We start from the raw sequence: 18,412 nt of genomic DNA on the forward strand, positions 1-18,412 counted from the left end.
CAGAAAATAGGAATAGATTGGAGGTAAAGGAGGCTAATCCGCAACCTGTACATGTCTCAGACTGCTCAGGTACGAGTGGGGAACGGGGAGTCCGGTTGGGCAGTGTTAGGAAGAGGTGTAAGGCAGGGTTGCCCATTATCACCGTTGCTGTTCAACCTGTTTGCAGAGGAAATGATTAAAGAGGCATGGGAAGAACTGGAGGTAGGAATGAAAGTGGGCGGGGAATTCGTAAAATCAGTTAGGTTTGCTGATGACCAAGCTTTAGTTTGTCAGTCCGCCAAGGGGCTGCAAGCATTGCTTAGTGAATTGGAAATTCAGTGCGACAGGTATGGGATGAGAATCAATATTAATCAAACAAAGGTAATGCGATTTTCTAGAAAGAAAAAGGCTAACTTAACATTAAAATAGGAGGGCAAAAACCAGAGCAGGTAGAACAGTTTACGTATCTTGGAAGTGTTTTGGACCAACAGGGTCAAAGTAGTAGGAGGGCAAAAACCAGAGCAGGTAGAACAGTTTACGTATCTGGGAAGTGTTTTGGACCAACAGGGTCAAAGTAGTAGGGACGTAAGGAGAAGAATTGCGCTAGGCAAGGAGGTTTTTACAAGGAGAAGGGAGTTGATGAGAGGGACGCTGAGTAAGGATCTTAAGAAAAGACTCGTAAAAGCTTTGATATGGAGCGTAGCGATGTACGGCGCGGAAACGTGGTCATTGAAGCAGGAGGATAGACGTAGACTGGAGGCTTTTGAAATGTGAGTGTGGAGAAGAATGGAGAAGGTGACTTGGACCGAGAAGAAAACAATTGAGGAAGTACTTGGTATGGGTGGCGAAGAGAGGGGTTTGTTGAAAGAAATCCTTTGGAGGCAGGAAAAGTGGATGAAGAGGGTATTGGTCGGCAGTGGGATGTTGAAGACGTTAATAGAGGGGAGAATGTTAGGCAAACGAGGAAATGGAAGGAATAGGATAGGGATGTTGGACGAGATGAAGGGAGGTAGAAAGTACTCAGAGATGAACAGGGACCTGATATAGAGTAGGATGCTGGATTTTGTGTTTTGTTAGGAGTCACAAAATATTTTATTTAGTAGCTTTGTCCATCCAAAAACCTACCTTAACCTGTAGATTACCTAATAATAATAATATATATATGTATATATATATATATATATATATATATATATATATATATATATATATATATATATATATATATATATATATATATATAATTATATATATACACACATACATACTTAAATAACTGATTAATGTGGTTGCTGGTTTTTACACCTAGTTAAAAATCACAAGACTGATTTGTAGATATAAGTATCTATAAGTCACTTTAATAAGGTACAGAAACAATACTTTTGCAGGATTTTTCTTCAATTCTACGACTCTTATATATTTTGATTTTATCAAGACACGAAGGTTAATGTAATTTTTCTCACCAACATGTAGCCCTCCACTCGATGATCCACTGGCTGCTACACGCCACCCTTTCCCCCATAAGTGTCACTAGTATACTTAGGAAAACTACCAATATAGCCACCAGCAATGGGTACAGGGCCAAACTAGTTGGACAACTACTTCTGAAAAATCGAAAAGCACTGACCATAGTAGAATTTCCTCCTCTCAGTCTTCAAAATCTTTTGAGTTCAAGTGGTGTTCGATCCCATTCCTAGGAAATATCTCCTATAAAATCTCATCACCTTCCTGCTTCACTCAAAGTCGCCTTTAACCCACCCCTTTACTCACTCCATACTAATAGCTAATGGTAAAGCAAAACACGATACACTTTTTAAATCAGTCATGTAGAAACTAAAATACGATAACTGCAGCACCTCTTATGTCGGTCAAATTAGGAGAAATTTCAAGGCACAAGCCAAGGGACACGACAGTTGACACAAAATCAAAACTCCAATTCTCTCCTCACAAATAGCCTCATAGATTTTACACACATTAGCAATTTTGTCCCAGAAATACTGCTATCCTCCCTTAAGAATTGATAATGGGCGCTCTAGAGCAAATCAAGATTCGAAGGAAATTGGCAGACGTTAAAATAATACTTTGTAGTTGAAATTATGCGTCCATCATTCCCTTCCCCTTTCCGTGAACTGATCTTTAGGGAAAACAAATCCAGCAGTTTAACGTACCCGTTTGCCCCCACCCCGTCCATACCCCTGAGCGAAACCAATGCCACGTCATAACCAAGGCACCACCGCCTTTCCATTCCCTAACTCGAAAAGCCCCGGAGCCCACCTTCAGCTTCCCACCCTTCATCTCCCTCCTACAGAGCCATCCCCTATCCTAAGGGTACATATTCAACTGCTATATGTGAACAAAACTTGTACTTGATGATTCTCCAAGTCAGTGAAACGCGCTGTCCCTTAAAGTAAAGGCTGGGGACAATTACAAACTCATTTAATATTGACATCAAACAATTACACGAAGTGAGGCCTGGGTGTGTATATGAGCATAACTAACTTTAATATGGCGGTGCTCACGTACACCTCCAGAGTACGAGGATTCACTGATGGGAAGCAAAGAATTAGAGAGGATAAGTGGGGGGGAGGGTTTAACAGAGCAACATACGTAATCGGTGGTTGGTTGAAAGAAGAGAAGAGGTAGTTGTAAGGCGCTTTATAGAAATTATGGAAGGTTTCGCCTTGGGTAGCTGCTTGTCTGGAAACTTCAAGGTAAACGGATGTGGAAGTGTGGTAACAGAATACTCGGTGAATATTAATTCAAATACTTGTATTGAGGTGCGCAATGCATTGGCCAACGTAATATAGCTGGGCTGACTGTGCATAGTAGAAGGTATGTGTCATATTTTTAAACACAGGAAGAAGTGGGAAGGGGACTGCAGTTATTTAAGCCATTGCAGTTGCGGAAAGAATTTTGTGACAAGGCTGGAACCGATTTTGTATCTAAAACGATTACATAGAGTCGGAAGGTTTTTGGGAATTAGAGAGGATTAATAAAGGGGCCTACTGCATTTAAGAATATTTTAAAAAATTGTTAAGATACTGAAATGTAACAGAGAGACATTTGAAAAGTAGGCTGGTGGTGCTCTTGTTGCTGGAGAAGATGGGCTAAAGAAATCTGAGAAAAATGTTTAGGGTCCGAATGCCAAAATAAAAAGTAAGTGGCACAAATGGTCTGAGTATCCTTTTTCTTATTATAGGTTAATTTAACGTTGTATTCATATTTTAAGATTTTTTTGAGCAGATGTTAGTCCTGATCACCACATATGATGAGAGAGTTATAAGGACTTGGCAGCAATTTATTTGGGGAGTCTGAGTTGTTGAAGTTGCGGTGACCTCCGATAGAAAGGGAATCCGGAACTAACAGTTAAGTGTGGAGAGGTCAGCATCTATTGAAATGAAGATTCTATGTGTCACAAAAATAAGTAGAATACATTTTGTGTAAAACCTTATTGCAGATCAAGGTACAAATTGCTAAAGTTCTTCAAAACAGCACCCTTATGTATTGACACACTGATGCCAGTGCCTCAGTTAGTTGTGGTTTTCTTCCTGTAAGGCCATTACAGAACCATCGTTCAGGCACCTAATCATGGTCTCTTTGGCATAAAACAGTGGTCCAAAATGGTACTCAAAGGGGTTATAATTGAGTTGAACTCTTAGACCCATGTCTCGTCACCAGTAACCATATACTCTAAAAAACCCAGGTCACTTTCACCGTGGTCTAAGAGTCCAAGGCAAGACTGTCACTCAAGCAGTCTTCTGAGAGCACCTTGGGAACTAACGTGACACACCTTTCTCGTAGCTAAATCATCTGTAAGGATGCAATGCACTATGATTTTCACAGTACTGCTCTCTTCTGCGGCCATCCAGACACTTAAGGGTTGATCAGAGCTGAGCATGTATCTCAATTTTTGCACAGTTTCATCACACTGTGTTGTCGATGGATGTCCAGCGTATTCCTCATCGTCAACCTCCTCATCAGAACATCCTGTGTAAGCAGAAGTTCATCACTTAGGACATTTTCCCATCTCCATAAGCATCCATAACCATGTTCACGGTCTCTAAACCCAATGTTTCAAGCTTAATTCACACTTTCATCGTATATCACTGCTCCATCGAATGTGGCATCGTGAATTCGTAACGTGATCGTCGAGCAGGGGACCAGTCTAGCAACTTCTTCTCTTCTCAACAACTTCAATGCCAAGAGTTACCTGACGTGGATATCCTTGCTGTTCCAAGATCTTTTATTATCTTTTCCACCTCAAATCACCTCAATTTACATAGGGTGTACCCCAGGTTATATATTGACTGAGGCTGAGAATATATTTTTGATGAGGTAGATTTTGGAATCTAAAAATGTGATTTGAGAAAAATAAATAGTAGAAGTTAAGGTAAAAGGGGATGTTCTTTGAGGGAAGATATGAAAATCTCTAATTGAGTCCATGGCATGTAGCCAAACGAGGAAAATTGTATTTTTACCTATGTGTAAGCCACAGTAACAGTTTATAGGTATATTGGAGAGAAACCTTTGTTCAAGGCAGCCAATGAAGAGGTTGACAAAAGAACAACTGAGCATGCTTCCCATTTGATCACAACCTTTGATCTGAATGTAGTGGCAATTGTGGAAAATGAAAGAATTACATGTGAGTTTTTCAAGTTCTAAAAGAAATCTATGCTAGGGACTTAAGGAGTGGCGCGTTTGATAAGGAAGCACTAGGGGGAGGACAAAACTTCGTAGTGGATAGATGTTTATCGGGAGGTCACATTAATAGTGATCATCGATATGCCTGTATTTTGGGAAAAGGAGATAGAGTTGAGTTTTTTAGGAAATGGTGTCATTTAAGTACGACGTCAGGAATTGAACATGTGACTGGAGATGGAAGGAAACAAATAGAGACATGCGTTCTGTTAAGGAAGTAAGAGAGGAAACGTTCGGTTGACTAGCAATATTATTAGGTTTAAGAACATTTGGAAGAATATAGAACTGAGGGGCGCTGGGACCACTGAATTATTAAAGCGAGTAATTTCTTATTCAAAAACGATTATGTATATATACAACATATGCATACAGTAAGAAAGCCTCACGGATTTAATAATGGTTTAAACGAAGGAGCATGATAGTGGCAGACAGCAAAAACACAGTGAAACACACCAAAAATGAAACTCACACGTATCTCAAATTTTTGGTGGCCAAACCACCTTCCTCTGGGGGATGTGAATTCTTTCTTTCCAGAGAGGAAAATGGTTTTTCCTGTTGTCTGTCTTACTTGAAGAAGGCCTCGGAGAAGGCCAAAAGCTCAAGTTATCTACAATTTGAGTTTCCTCTCTGCGTTATTAGTTACCTGTTTTATTTTGTCTTCTAATTTGCCATTGTATTGCTCTCAGGAGTGTTTCTATATCATATATGTATATAAATAAATTATATATATAAATAAATATATATTTCATATATATATATATATATATATATATATATATATATATATATATATATATATATATATATATATATATATATATATATAGCTCATTAATAACAGAACTATTTTATCAGATGTAACAAATTTTTGACAAATTTCTGAAATAAATGAGCAAATAGTAATTATACTAACGGGAAAATGATTGAATCAGTTCAGATTGTACATTCACATTATTTTATTTTCCACAACACAACAACCATGATCAATAAAATTTCGGACACACCATTATGCAGTCAATTCTGATGACATTAATGTTTGTATCTGGCATATTATCAAAATGACATATTTTAATGGACTTTCGTACATATTTACACCGCTCTCGGTTGGCCATCGGAAAAAAGCACTCATGGAATGGTTTCCATCACAGGTCATTGCATGCCAGAATCGTTTCAAACAAAAAATGGTTCATTAATAAATACCTGGAGTAATATAACTGGTTATCAGTCATTTGAAAGCAAGGAACACCGACAAAATACATTCAATATTCATCAAAATACCATGCAGAATGGAGAGTTTTACGGGGGACATCAAGTGAGAAATTTTATGTCAGTGAGCAGAGTGAAGGCCGACACAGTGATTACAAATCATTGATGCATTTCGGTCATTTGTGCACATATCCATGTGAAATTAGCACATGGTTATAAGAATTCCAAAAACTTGGCAACACATAATTATACACATAAATGGATTCCAGAATATGTATATCATTACAAAGCTTTCCAATAAAACTTTTCCAGTGACATTGTAGGTCAAAGGCTTATTTGCCTTTTCACTTATCAGAAATTTCCATTGTGGTAATCGAGGAGCTACCCAGGATTTCGCTGAACATCCCGTTGTCTTATCACATAAAAGACGGTTTCGTACGAAATTCTATTCCGATTTCATCTCAAAGTCTGAATCCTAAACGCCGCGACATCTACCTGAAAATGAGGAAGTTTCTCCTTTGCATATCTTCGTTATACACGCAGGACAATTATTTTTTTCTGAGGAAGAAGAATGCATCACATCGTGTAAAAAAACTGCCTACTTTCGAATTCTAGAATGAAGAACACATATCTCAAAGGAAAACGTTTTCTCAAGAGTTTCTGGTTTTACATTTCATTTTCTCCGAAGGTATGATTTCTCTTTTGGGAGAAAATGACTTCGGCGGTGCAGCAGGAATCATTAATAGAGAAATGAAGGGTGAGATTGGAATCGCAAATTAATCGCCGTCGAAGATCAAAGGCGGGAGCCCCGTTCGATCCCCTCTCGAAAAGGTACGGGTGATTTGGGCTTGAATAAGTCCGGGAAATACACTGAAAAATTGAGGAGCCCAACTAATGGTCTACGTTTCATGTTGACGCCCACTACCGAAAATAAAATTAAACTATTGAACACTCCCCAGACGAGAGCTTAACTAGCGGACGTTAGGGTTGATCGTAGAAAAAGAAAAGGATAACAAACATTTTATTCGCAGAATATAGACAATTCAAAATGATGGCAGTCAGATCGACATAATTTGCCTTTTGCGCACTTCCCTCCTGCTAGAATCATCACATAACCCATAAGGGCCTTCCAATGAAATTTTTAAGGGGATTGGGAAAACTAATTGCTTTGTTTGTGAAATTCGCTGGATCCGATTTGGTACAAACTTCCAAAAAATACGGTTGTCGTCACAAGAAAAAAATTAAGTCATAGTCCAAAAGCGGCGGATATCGAACCATTCCAGTCCGAGAGATTCTCACACGGCAGCGTACTTCCCTTGACGTGGAGATGGCGGCGAACCTTGACATCCCCGCGCGGCGCCCCCGTCCGGCCAATTGCGGGGAACGCCTCCCTCCCCCATCACCACGGCGACCGGGTCACCCGAAGGCGGCGGTGGCGGCGGGAGGGACGGTGGGGGGCTTGGTGGGGCGGGGAGGGGACGGCTCCTGGATTTTCCGGGTGCCCTCCTCACACCCGGATGGAGAAGTCCTTGGTGGACTGCATGGCGAGGAAGTGTGGGGAGGCCCTGCGACACTTGTCCGCCGCCTCGCACTCCGCCTCACTCGACTCCGACATGGGCCCGGACCCCGCGGCACCGCACCGGCGGCTTGGGAGATGGGGGGGGGTGGCACGTTCTCAATCAACTCCCGATCGTCTCGATATGCGTGCACATATATCAATATATACGTACACAGCATGCAAAAGTATAATCTCATTTGTTCTACGTCTACTAAAAGATATCGGCGAATGCAACCCTCTGCGGCTGCCTCGAGTACCTGGGCTTCCCTGTCCGCGGGAAGGAACGCCGCTCGGCAACCGGTGAAGGCTCTGGCGATGTGCTCGACTCCGGCCCCGGGTAGAGAAGGTCTGAGGGTGGGTGGGAAAAAAGATAGTGGATATCAATTTCTCTCCGTCCATTTGTGGGCCAATTTTTTATGAATAATTTCGTCATCGGACGAAAGTCATGACACTTTTAATAAAGTGTATAAAACATGGCAAAATAAAATGGACCATTATTTGCACCGGCATTAATGTACAGGGGACATAGTTTACTTACAAAACTTCTCCGACTCATTAATAATGCCTAATGAAAATGACTGAAAGTAGGCAAACAGAATATTAGACATTTATTATATACTACAGAACTACTACTAGTAGATACAGATATATTTCTAGCACATTTCTAGTTTATAAAACTTTATTCCGCAACGTATGATTAAACTCACAGAGTTCGTCTTCAGGAGCATGGCGGAATACGTCAGAAAGATATTTCATCAATATGAACGTATTCCATTGAATCAGGCCTGATGGAATTTTAATAGAAAGTTAGCTTATAGCATTTAGTAAATACCTTTACTTAACACTAAACAAGAGAATCTACATTATACGTATAGTTTCAGAAATAGCTTGTATAAATGATGTATCAAATTAATTTATTTGAATCGAGTATTCATTCTTATGTAAAAGTACATCAAAAAAACTAAATGTAATAGCATTGTATTACGACCTAGCATATGCCATTATAAATTTGTTTTCACATTATTTACCATGAAAACTCTTAATTCCTTATTAATTTGCTAGATCAAAAGGTAAAGTACATGAGGTAAACATTTCATTGATATGACTGCAGTACTGGGTCAACGGGATCGGTTGCACAGGTGAAACAGGGTGAGTTCTCATATGACTGCTTCTGATGAGTAAAAAGACTTACAAAGAAAATATCCCTCATATTGTGGAGCAGGTACAATTTACAAGAGGTGAGACCTGAGCCATTGCGAACATAAAGCATACATTTCACATTGGAGTTTGCGACATTTTCAATACATAATTGTGCATCATCTGAGTACTGTATTAATCAAGCATGTGGTTTTAAGGTGGCAATGCCCTTGATAAAACCTCATGTTCTATTTACAATTAGGTGTGCTGGCACGACATGCCGTTATTATATTCATTTAATCTCGAAAAATGAATGGCTCTAATTTTTCCTGGACAAATCACTATTTAGCTTTTTGGTGATTTCGGAGATTTCTTCACAGTGATATTCCTTAGGCTCACAGAATCAAAATTATAATATTTAACACAAGGTCTGTCTGAAAAGTAGTTGGAATTATTTTTTTTCCGTATTTACGGACGGATGGGCGGCGGGTTCTCTGGCTGGATTCGCGGGAGGGGAATCTCAGAAAGGCTGGAGACCGGTGTCATTTGGCTCCAAGCATTTCGGTAGTGTGAATCGGTAGTTTACGAAACCTATATAATTGATCTCGTTACGCTCCGCCATGAATCCGTTATTGAAACAGCGCTACGCCATCAAATTTTGCGTGATAGTGGACGAAACCGTGAAAGAGACTCATGACATGTTTAGGGCTTCATATTGTGACTACGTGAATGGGTAGATCGGGTATTTTTCAGTGGCGCAAGTTGTATCGGGAGGGTAGAAAAGATGATGAAGACACGGAACATTCAGGACGCTCTTAAACTCCAAAAAGTGACGATAACTCGGCAAGAGTGAAGGATTTGTTGGACAGGGACCGAATATTAATTGTTAGAATTTTTTCTGATGTACTTGGCATCCCAAAAAGTGATGTGCATCCACGTTTGGCCTAAAGTATGGGCATGAGAAAGGTGTGCGCGTAGTTGGTGCCGCAAATGCTCTCGGACGAGCAAAAGGAAACTCACACGCGGATCTGCCAAGAGGTTTTCGAACAAGTGAGTGACGGTACAAATGTTTTAGCCGTATTAGCGATTAAAATGCTATCAGTTATTATGCTTAACTGTAAAATATTTTCATGGCGTTTTATTCACAGCAAACTGTTGGCATTTATTTTATTGATGATCAATTGTATCTCGTAATGACATTTGTCAATGCAGGAAGGAGTGGCTTTTAGTTTGTAAAATGTCTTTGATAATGTTGCTGAACTTCATTACGAACGTATTAAATTCGATGGTGAAATGGCAAACGAAGGATCTATTTATTTTTAAATGGAATTGCTTATATGATGCTGATATCAATTGCCCTGGCATAATGTGAAGCCCGCGAAGACTTCACTGTCATCATGTACCGGGAATACACCACAACAAATTTATGTAATACTATCACCTCTACGGAGATGAAACAAGTCGCATCATAGGCCGCTCAAAAGTCCAGAGAAGGGAAGGGTAACATTTCGTAGATCTTTAGGCTTTCTCTTTAAGTGCTGGAAATAAGACAGCAATTGGAACTTCACCAAAATCTGCTCCACCACCAACTAATGTGATGCACAATTTATTATGAATAGGGCAAGCGTGGTACCATTCCGGAAGCGAATACCTCACAAAAGAATGGCTGGGGACAAGAATGGAAGGGATTCAAATTGCCAACACCTTTACCCCAAATTCACTCTATCCTTTCGACTAGGATAACATCAACAGAGTCACCCCGGCCTAAGGCGATGCATCGCATTGCAACAACATGGTTGAGAGAAAAATGGCTCCGTAGTTGGAGAACAGATAGATTTTCATCAACCAAACCGGCGAACAAGTCAACAGTGTTGGTCAATTAAAAGGTCGTCAACCTTTATCTCGTGGGTTGTCAAAGATAGACAGGAATGGATTTCTTCTGTGGCTAATAGGGAGCACAATTAGCTCTCCCACGTTCGTCTTGGCCAACCACCTCACCAAAATTCTCGCACTTTTCGTGAGGAGATGTGGACACGACTCAAAATCACCGTCGAGTTCTCAGGACTCTCCATTATATTCAGCGTGAACCAACGGGTAAGTTTGAATATTACGGATTCTTGTTCACTTGTTCTTATAAAGGAATACTTCAATTCCTGAAGGTCCACTTCAACAAGAATATTATAAACTTAGTCTACCTCATACTCGCGTCACTGTATTTCTTACGCAAGGGGAAATTTTCTAGCGAAGAGAAGACTTCATTATGGCCTCACCCCTCAGACCAGTATTCGCATACTTTTTCCTGGAAGATTTTGAGGAGAGAGCTCTCTGCTCCGCGAAGGAGTAACTCATACATTTCTACTTCTACGTGGACGACTTCTTTATTTTCTGTGTCCGAGATACTTCAGGAGCTTCTTAATCACATCCTAACAGCATCCTAACATCATGTTCATCATGAAAATGCACCAAAATAACAGGTTACGTCGACAATCAGATGCATTACAATGAATAATGAACCCTGGGACACCGCGTCTATCGGTAGCCGACGCAAACGGGCCTCTTTTTGAATGACCGCAGTTTCCCCCACCAATCCTTGCGGAGTTCCGTTCTTTCCACCCTCGTCCACCGAGCCCGCCTCGTTGCGGGCAAAGAAAGCTTACCTTTTAAGCAAAACCACCAAAAGTTGAAGAAAAGGAGAGAGGTATCAATCTGTTGCTGGAAAAGTTCCTTCGGCGAAGATTGACAGAAGGGGGCTCACAATAAAAAATAATGGCCCCAAATAAGGAAGAAGAAAAAACCGATTCATAGAGCCTATCTGTCACATATCTTCAACATCGCGAATCAAATCTCAAGGTTATTGAGGAAAAACCTAATATAGATGATCCACCAGCCACCGAAGAAACTAAGAAGCCATATTGTCCGGGTGACGGGCCATCTAGAGCTCAGGGCTCCAGAGGTGCGCCGAATTCTATAGGAATGCGGAGAAGCTTACATAGATAGGATAGGACGATGGCGCCATGGAAACCAGAAGTAAGTAGCACTGAATATATATAAGACAGAGCTACCCTGAAAAATTAGCCATTGCGGGGTATGAACTCACCCAGACCCATATATTCTCTGCGACGACACTAAAAATATGAGAAAGACATACAATTACTCTATCTGATAAATGAGGTGAGAAAATTCTGAATGAAGGGATACTCAAGGTACAGGATAAGCCCTAATCGAAGCGTTGAAACCATACCACAGAAAATAAAGAGATCTAGGAGAAGAAGAGAGAACGAGAGAAACAGGCGATCAGGAGTGTCCTAAGCACAATACCAGAGAAGGTATATCAGACGTGCAAAAATGATGATCCCATAACAACGCCATGAGGACGATCATCCACACGTTGGCAGCTGACACCCTGACCCTGTGAAAAACCCGAAAGACTTCTTTGAAATCGTATGCAACACAATATCTTACAAATTGTGCTACCGCCGAAAACGATGGGGATGTGCACCAAATGGTAGTTTGGATAGACCGCCTTGACAAATATTAATGAATCTAATTAAGCGTCATTCTTTAACTACAGTAAAGTTTCTTTACTATTTTACTGGGAACACTTTATAGTGATGATATATTTGGTTCGTTCCTTTTAAACATCATGTTCTTTTTAAATGCATTTGAAAAAATCGGAGCATTAATTAGCATTTAATATTATCGAAATCAGCCGTCAAATCTTAGTCTTTTCCAAACCTTATCGGTAATAAAAAACCAAGAATACAACCTATGAGCATTAATGTAATTTTAAATACAGATTCATGTGATGAAATCATCATTTAATTTTCAAACATATATACATATATATAGGTATAAAAGGTAAAGGCTACATCAATTTTGAAATGTGGGTGTGGAGAAGAATGGAGAAGGTGAAATGGACAGAGAAGAAAACAAATGAGGAAGTACTTGAAATGGTGGGCGAGCACAGGGGTTTGTTGGGAGAAATCCGATGGAGGCAGAAAAAGTGGATGAAGGGGGTATGACCGGCAGTGGGATGTTGAAGACTGTGATAGATGGGAGAATGCTGGGCAAACGAGGAAAGGGAAGGAACAGGATAGGGATGCAGGACGGGATGAAGGGAGGAAGAATGTACTCAGAGATGAAGAGGGACCTGATGTAGAGTAGGATGTTGTGTTTTGCTAGGAGTCACAAAAAATATATTTATTTAGGAGTTGTGTCCATCCAAAAACCTACCTTATCCGGTAGATTACCTGATAAATAAGTATAAGGGTATACTTTTGCTGGCTAATGTACAAGTGAGGCGTAGCAAAAATATGGGGGATAAGTACCAAAAGAAGTTTAAGTGGGAAACGTGATAGTGTACATAAGCCCGTGACTCACCCACTGGCGTATTGGAAACATAATTAAGGGAGGGAGGACAAGAAAAAATCATCCTTAAGAAATAAACCATCACTATGCACTAATTAAAATATTTTGAAACGTCAGTTAACCCCCGAATTCTAAATGCAAAACTTTTAGATTGGAATTACTCAAATTTTTAGCATTTAAAATATACAAGACAAAGTTGCTGGACACATCTTCGAAGAAAGAAATACGAGTACCTCTTCTGCTTTAATTTAATCCTAATTTTTCTTTACGTTTGACACATGCGAACCAGGAGACGCATGTGGCAAACGCCGTATACCCCATTTTCTCAGTGTCTCATTTTCACTTTTGTGAAAAAAAAATAACTTCCCGGTGGCTAAAAGATTATAGTACCCTTTTATTCTTTTTGAGAAAACTCAAGATAAGCACACTTATCTATTCTTTTCTAAAACTGTAGCATATATCAATTTTTGGACATATAATTCTTTAGGGTCAAATCTAGGTATTTAAATTAATTACCTTTGGGAAAATTGTTGACATATTTGTTGATATAAGATGTGTACAGTTCACTTTTCCTTTTGCTGATCCTACACGACACTGACTTCTACACATCTTATTGTGGAAATCTAAATTATTAGAAATAAGGGAAGAGCAGAGAAGGATATTTTCATAGTGTCATAGCCTAACAGTTTTTAAACTGTTTATTAAATTTTATCGAAGATTTATTCGTCTGAATGCATGGTTTCATCAAATTTTGGTTCAATTATATTGATCAGTTAGTGGAAGGAAAATTTGACAAGACCGTGGGAAGAGCTTCCTCCAAATGAAGGAAATTTCGTTTGCGAATGAAATGGGCTAATGATAAGATAACTCCCATCCAACTTTCCGCTTGCAAATATAAGCGGTTTTATAGGTTTCATTTGTGAGACAACATGCAGGGCGCCCACCTCTCCCCTTACTTAGGTGCGTAGGCTCTGGGGCGACCGTTGTGGCCGGGAGTACCGCCGGGACGGATTCTTCCAACTGGTTGGAGGACTCGGTACGGCTCGACGTGCCCTGCTCCGTGTCCGACTCCGAGCCAAAACTGTCATAGTCTTCGCTATCCCGGCGATCACCTCGAGGGCCGCGGCGATCTCCAGAGCGCTTCCGGCGGTGAAAATCACCCTTGGCGTGTTGCTGCAACCGATGGAACGTTAATGGTGGAGAAATGACGTAACACGATGGGAAAATAGCTTGGCTGAGAATTACTCGTTGGTTAACATAATGCAGCATGCAAACACTACATCTAGGTTACGAAGTTCCTTTGTGAGCTCTATCAATAGACAGTTAATGACAAAGGGAGAATGTTTCTGTGAATCGATTAGCATCAAAGAAGAATTCACTATGGAATAGCGGGATATTTTAAGTGAATGATAAACAGGGGTAAGGGTTTTTGAGTTGGATTTGCTTATGAGTACTTAAGGACTCCACTGAAACCAGGCTATAGTTGAGAATATACTTATTTTAAAGTGAGACAGGTATCCTTTATGAGAGCTTACAAATAATTATGGATGTATTGTGGTTCACCCTTCTCATGTAGTACTCGAGTGCAGTTATGGAAATATAGGTTAAGCAAATTTGTAATGTAGTAATAATTGGTCCTTTTTTAAGTGTCATATTAACAAAATTTTCATTGAAGTCTTTTCCTGTGACTTTAATAAAACAACATAAATCATTAAATTAACATTAAAATGAATCTAATAACTGGCATGAGGTGAGAAATCAAAGAAAAATATTATATTTGAGCGTGAAACTTTAGCAAGAATTACGTAAGGGAAGAGTTTTTGTATCTGTGTCACATTTATTAAATTTATGCACCTTTAATAGCAGTTTAAGTTTTCTTTTTTGGACAGCAAATTTTTTACGCTAAAGTAGTTCATTTTATATTGTAATTAGTAGAAAAAATATTTCAATAAATTAAATGTATCTTTAAGCTTATGCTTTCTTCTTTGTAATATATCATGAGTTTAGATGCCGATTCAAAACTCATTACGCGTAATACCATTAATAATTTAAGTGAATATTTCTTTAGCTCAGAAGATAAATTAATGGGGAATAAATATCTACGGAAAAGCATTCTAGGTCTCCCGATGTAGGATTAGAGTTTTGATGTACATTTATATGAAAAATGTTCATCTCAAACATATATTAATGGACATTAAATGCTTTTTATTTGCGTATTCATACCTTTTCATGACCATAAGCAGAAAATACATATTTTGTCTTTTTAAATAATGAAAATAACTCCGGATTGAAGTAAAAGTAATTCATAGGTTTGATAAACCTTTGTCTTTCAAATGGAAAAAAAGGCATTATGGCTACATTGAATAAATATATGTAAATAATTATTCGGCAATTCCCATGGGTTTGGTCTTTCCTTTACAAGAGAAACAATTATGCCTAAAGGAATTTATGGTTTGAATAAATATTTCAAAACATAATTTACGCCCTTTGCCCAATGCAAGTAGAAGAAATGTTTGAATGCTGTGCTCAAACATTTTGAAAGTGCATTTACGAGATATGCGACTATTTCATGGCATACTCCATTGAAGAAGACGCTTATTTGTAAATAAAAGAGCAAAGCTCGAGTTGTCTCTGAATTTGGTACTCATATTACACGCGCCGGTATCAAATTATCGGATAATACTCCATTGCCTTTAGTAAACTTAAGAGAGAGATTTTAATATTTTCAAGGCGTTCAAGTATTTCATTATTTTTTCTTTTTGAATGAATGCTATGCATTTTTTATTTTTCTCGAAGTCAATTAAAATTTCTCTGTGTGCATTTTCAAATAAAATTCTCCAGAGTGTTTAGCGTAAATCAGCCTTAGGACCGATTAATTAAGGTAAGCAGTTAGAGAAATGGATCTTGAAAGCGTTGATGCGTGTTTAGATGCATTCTTCTTCATAATTGCGTACTGTATGTGAGGGAGTAACACCTACTTTACGAGGAACAGCGACTGCAGATGACTCGCAGGATCCTATGGTGCCCTCGCGGAAGCCAAATGTCTGCATCTTAGTGGCGCCGGGGGGATCCGAAACGTCCGTTGGAACGTGGAAAGTGGCATACGGGTAAATGTCCTCCGCATACTCTGCAAACAGGAGAATATTTGTTTTTGTCTTCCATCACGTACTATACAAAGTGCTCATAAAAATGTTAAATGAAATTAATGATAAGCAAATTTATTCCTCCCAGATGAAATTTTGGGCTCTACACTAACATTCTTATATATGACATGTTAAGTTCAATGCAGAAAGTGAATTCATACACTATAATTTAAGAAATTCCTAGATTCAGTTTATATGCAAATAATACCACTGCACTTTACATAGTTCCTTGTTGGGTATTTTGTAAAAGAAAATTAGCAACCAACAAAAATAATGCAACCTTATTTTAGCAATATGGTCTCATGGTAGCGTTGTATACTAGCATGTGTACAACGCCCATGAGATGAGATCATATTTATTTTCTTCCATTAAGTAAAGGAAGTCATTCCTATGCTTGGTATTATTTTTTCTTCTTTTTAGAACAAAGCATAGCACCGTTGAAGCGCCACTAAGATATAGTGGTGAAAGATGAAACTAAGGCCAATTAGATCGTCTGCAACTCAAGGTAGTATTTACAATGAATAAATCACATCAATCAAAATTTCATTCATTTATATGGGATGACTGCCCAGAGTGAGACTAATATTGAGTTAATTTACTACAACTGCATGATTTGTCCACACGCATGCATGAGCGGAACTATAATACCTCTCAGTCTCATGATTTTAGGTGATATATGTACGATAAACTGTATGAAATAACTCGGGAAAATTTAATTACTCCCTGGTGTCCCAATAACAAACCCTAAAAATTTACTCTTGGTAGTAATCAACAAAACTACCACCCAAGTTTGCTTCGCTAAAACCATAAGAAATATTTCAAAATTTACAAATATCAACATATATTTAATTATTCGGGGGTAGTAATAATATGAAATTCCGGAAAATATAAAATTGAAATTTTCAAAAGCTGGAAGTTGTCGGAATATATCAAATCCAGATAACTAAATATTTAATTAAATAAATCACAAGAAAGCAACAGAAGTAGCATAAATTAGGTTTTAATGCTTATCAACAACTATATTTTCACGGAAAACGAGAAAAATTGAGGGTCACTCGGTACAAACTGCTAAAGTAAGCAGAAATGTTGGCAGTAATAGAATGTCTTCCCTTAGGGCTTGTTCAATAATAAAATGGGTATTTTTTTCTTTATTTAGTTGACCATTTAATATGGAATATAGAGATACATAGGAATTTTCTTCTATCATCTATATATAGCTAAGCAACACATGTATTTATATTTTTTATTAAATTCAAACTAAGGCAATTTAGAAAACCGTGACATGTTATTCCGATTTGGAACCTAGCGCAAAGACTTTTCAAACAAAAATTGGAGTTTACCAACCTTGCTATTTTTATGAATCTCCTGAAGCCAACGGCCATCATGAGCGGCCAAGCTGTATTATTTTCTGCGACAGAGAATATTTTAAGAAATATATTAAGGAATTGAGAAAGAAACTACTTCCCCATTCCTCATTGAAAGCTTAGATTTCATGTAATTATAAAAACTGCTAGAGAAGCTCGGCCTTTACACAAAAATATTACCTAATTCTTGAACATTTTACTTGCTTTCTTAAATCGATTTTAAATAGATTTTTCTGTTCATATTAACCTTTGGCTATTTTATCCTAACATATATGTACTGTGTTCCTACTACGCATTGGAGGCGTGCAAAATTGCCTATTATCAAGGCGCCAAAACGCTTGACTTGCTATCCGTGCGTTGCAATATCCGGCTTATCCACAAACCGGTGGATTTATTATGCCGGGAAAATTACCCAATAAATCTTAAATACATTTTCGCAATTGCTGTAACATAGTCTGATTGACTTCTAAAGTATTCTTCGAATTTCCTTCGCACAAATCTCGGTGTAAAACTTTGTGAAATAAATATTGTAGGCAGCGTTGCATAATTTGACCATATAAACATAGCCTTTGCTCCTAGATTCATGAAATTAAAATTATATGCACCGATAATAGGAGAAAAATTTTAAAAAACCGAAAATGCCCAACAATATGCACCAAACTATAAACTTATCCTATGTATAGCTGCATATAATAAAATAACATATTATTACCAGCTTATTTCAAAATCTTATAAACCCTTTCCTTCGCGTAACAATATCTCAAAAATTAACACAATATCATATATTATTTTATTAATAGCATTTCCAACTGCAATGATATTTTCCGGCGTTGTCACATTAAATGTGGGGCTCATTGCTATTTTTAACGCACTCTTGAGTCACTAATTATGTGAATGCCTTGAATTTCCATTTTTAAATGATTTTAAAATGAGTTTAAAAAGAAAATTTTGAAATGACT

At 38.4% G+C, this 18,412-nt stretch overlaps 1 protein-coding gene across 1 annotated transcript in view; it reads right to left on the reverse strand.

Moving 5' to 3' along the window:
* Positions 1-5,623: 5,623 nt before the first annotated feature.
* The window catches only part of LOC139685698 (cell adhesion molecule Dscam2-like), a 523,226-nt gene continuing 510,437 nt past the window's right edge, over positions 5,624-18,412 (reverse strand). The window contains exons 28-31 of the mRNA XM_071582700.1: positions 15,925-16,073; positions 13,903-14,119; positions 7,699-7,789; positions 5,624-7,529 (exon numbers count right to left, since the gene is read on the reverse strand). Coding sequence (XP_071438801.1) covers positions 7,391-7,529; positions 7,699-7,789; positions 13,903-14,119; positions 15,925-16,073 — 596 coding nt within the window. The 3' untranslated portion in view covers positions 5,624-7,390. The remainder of the gene's footprint in view (positions 7,530-7,698; positions 7,790-13,902; positions 14,120-15,924; positions 16,074-18,412) is intronic.

Source organism: Hetaerina americana, unplaced genomic scaffold (assembly GCF_022747635.1).
Source record: "Hetaerina americana unplaced genomic scaffold, ioHetAmer1.1.p SCAF_12, whole genome shotgun sequence".
Taxonomy (NCBI): Eukaryota; Metazoa; Arthropoda; class Insecta; order Odonata; family Calopterygidae; genus Hetaerina; species Hetaerina americana.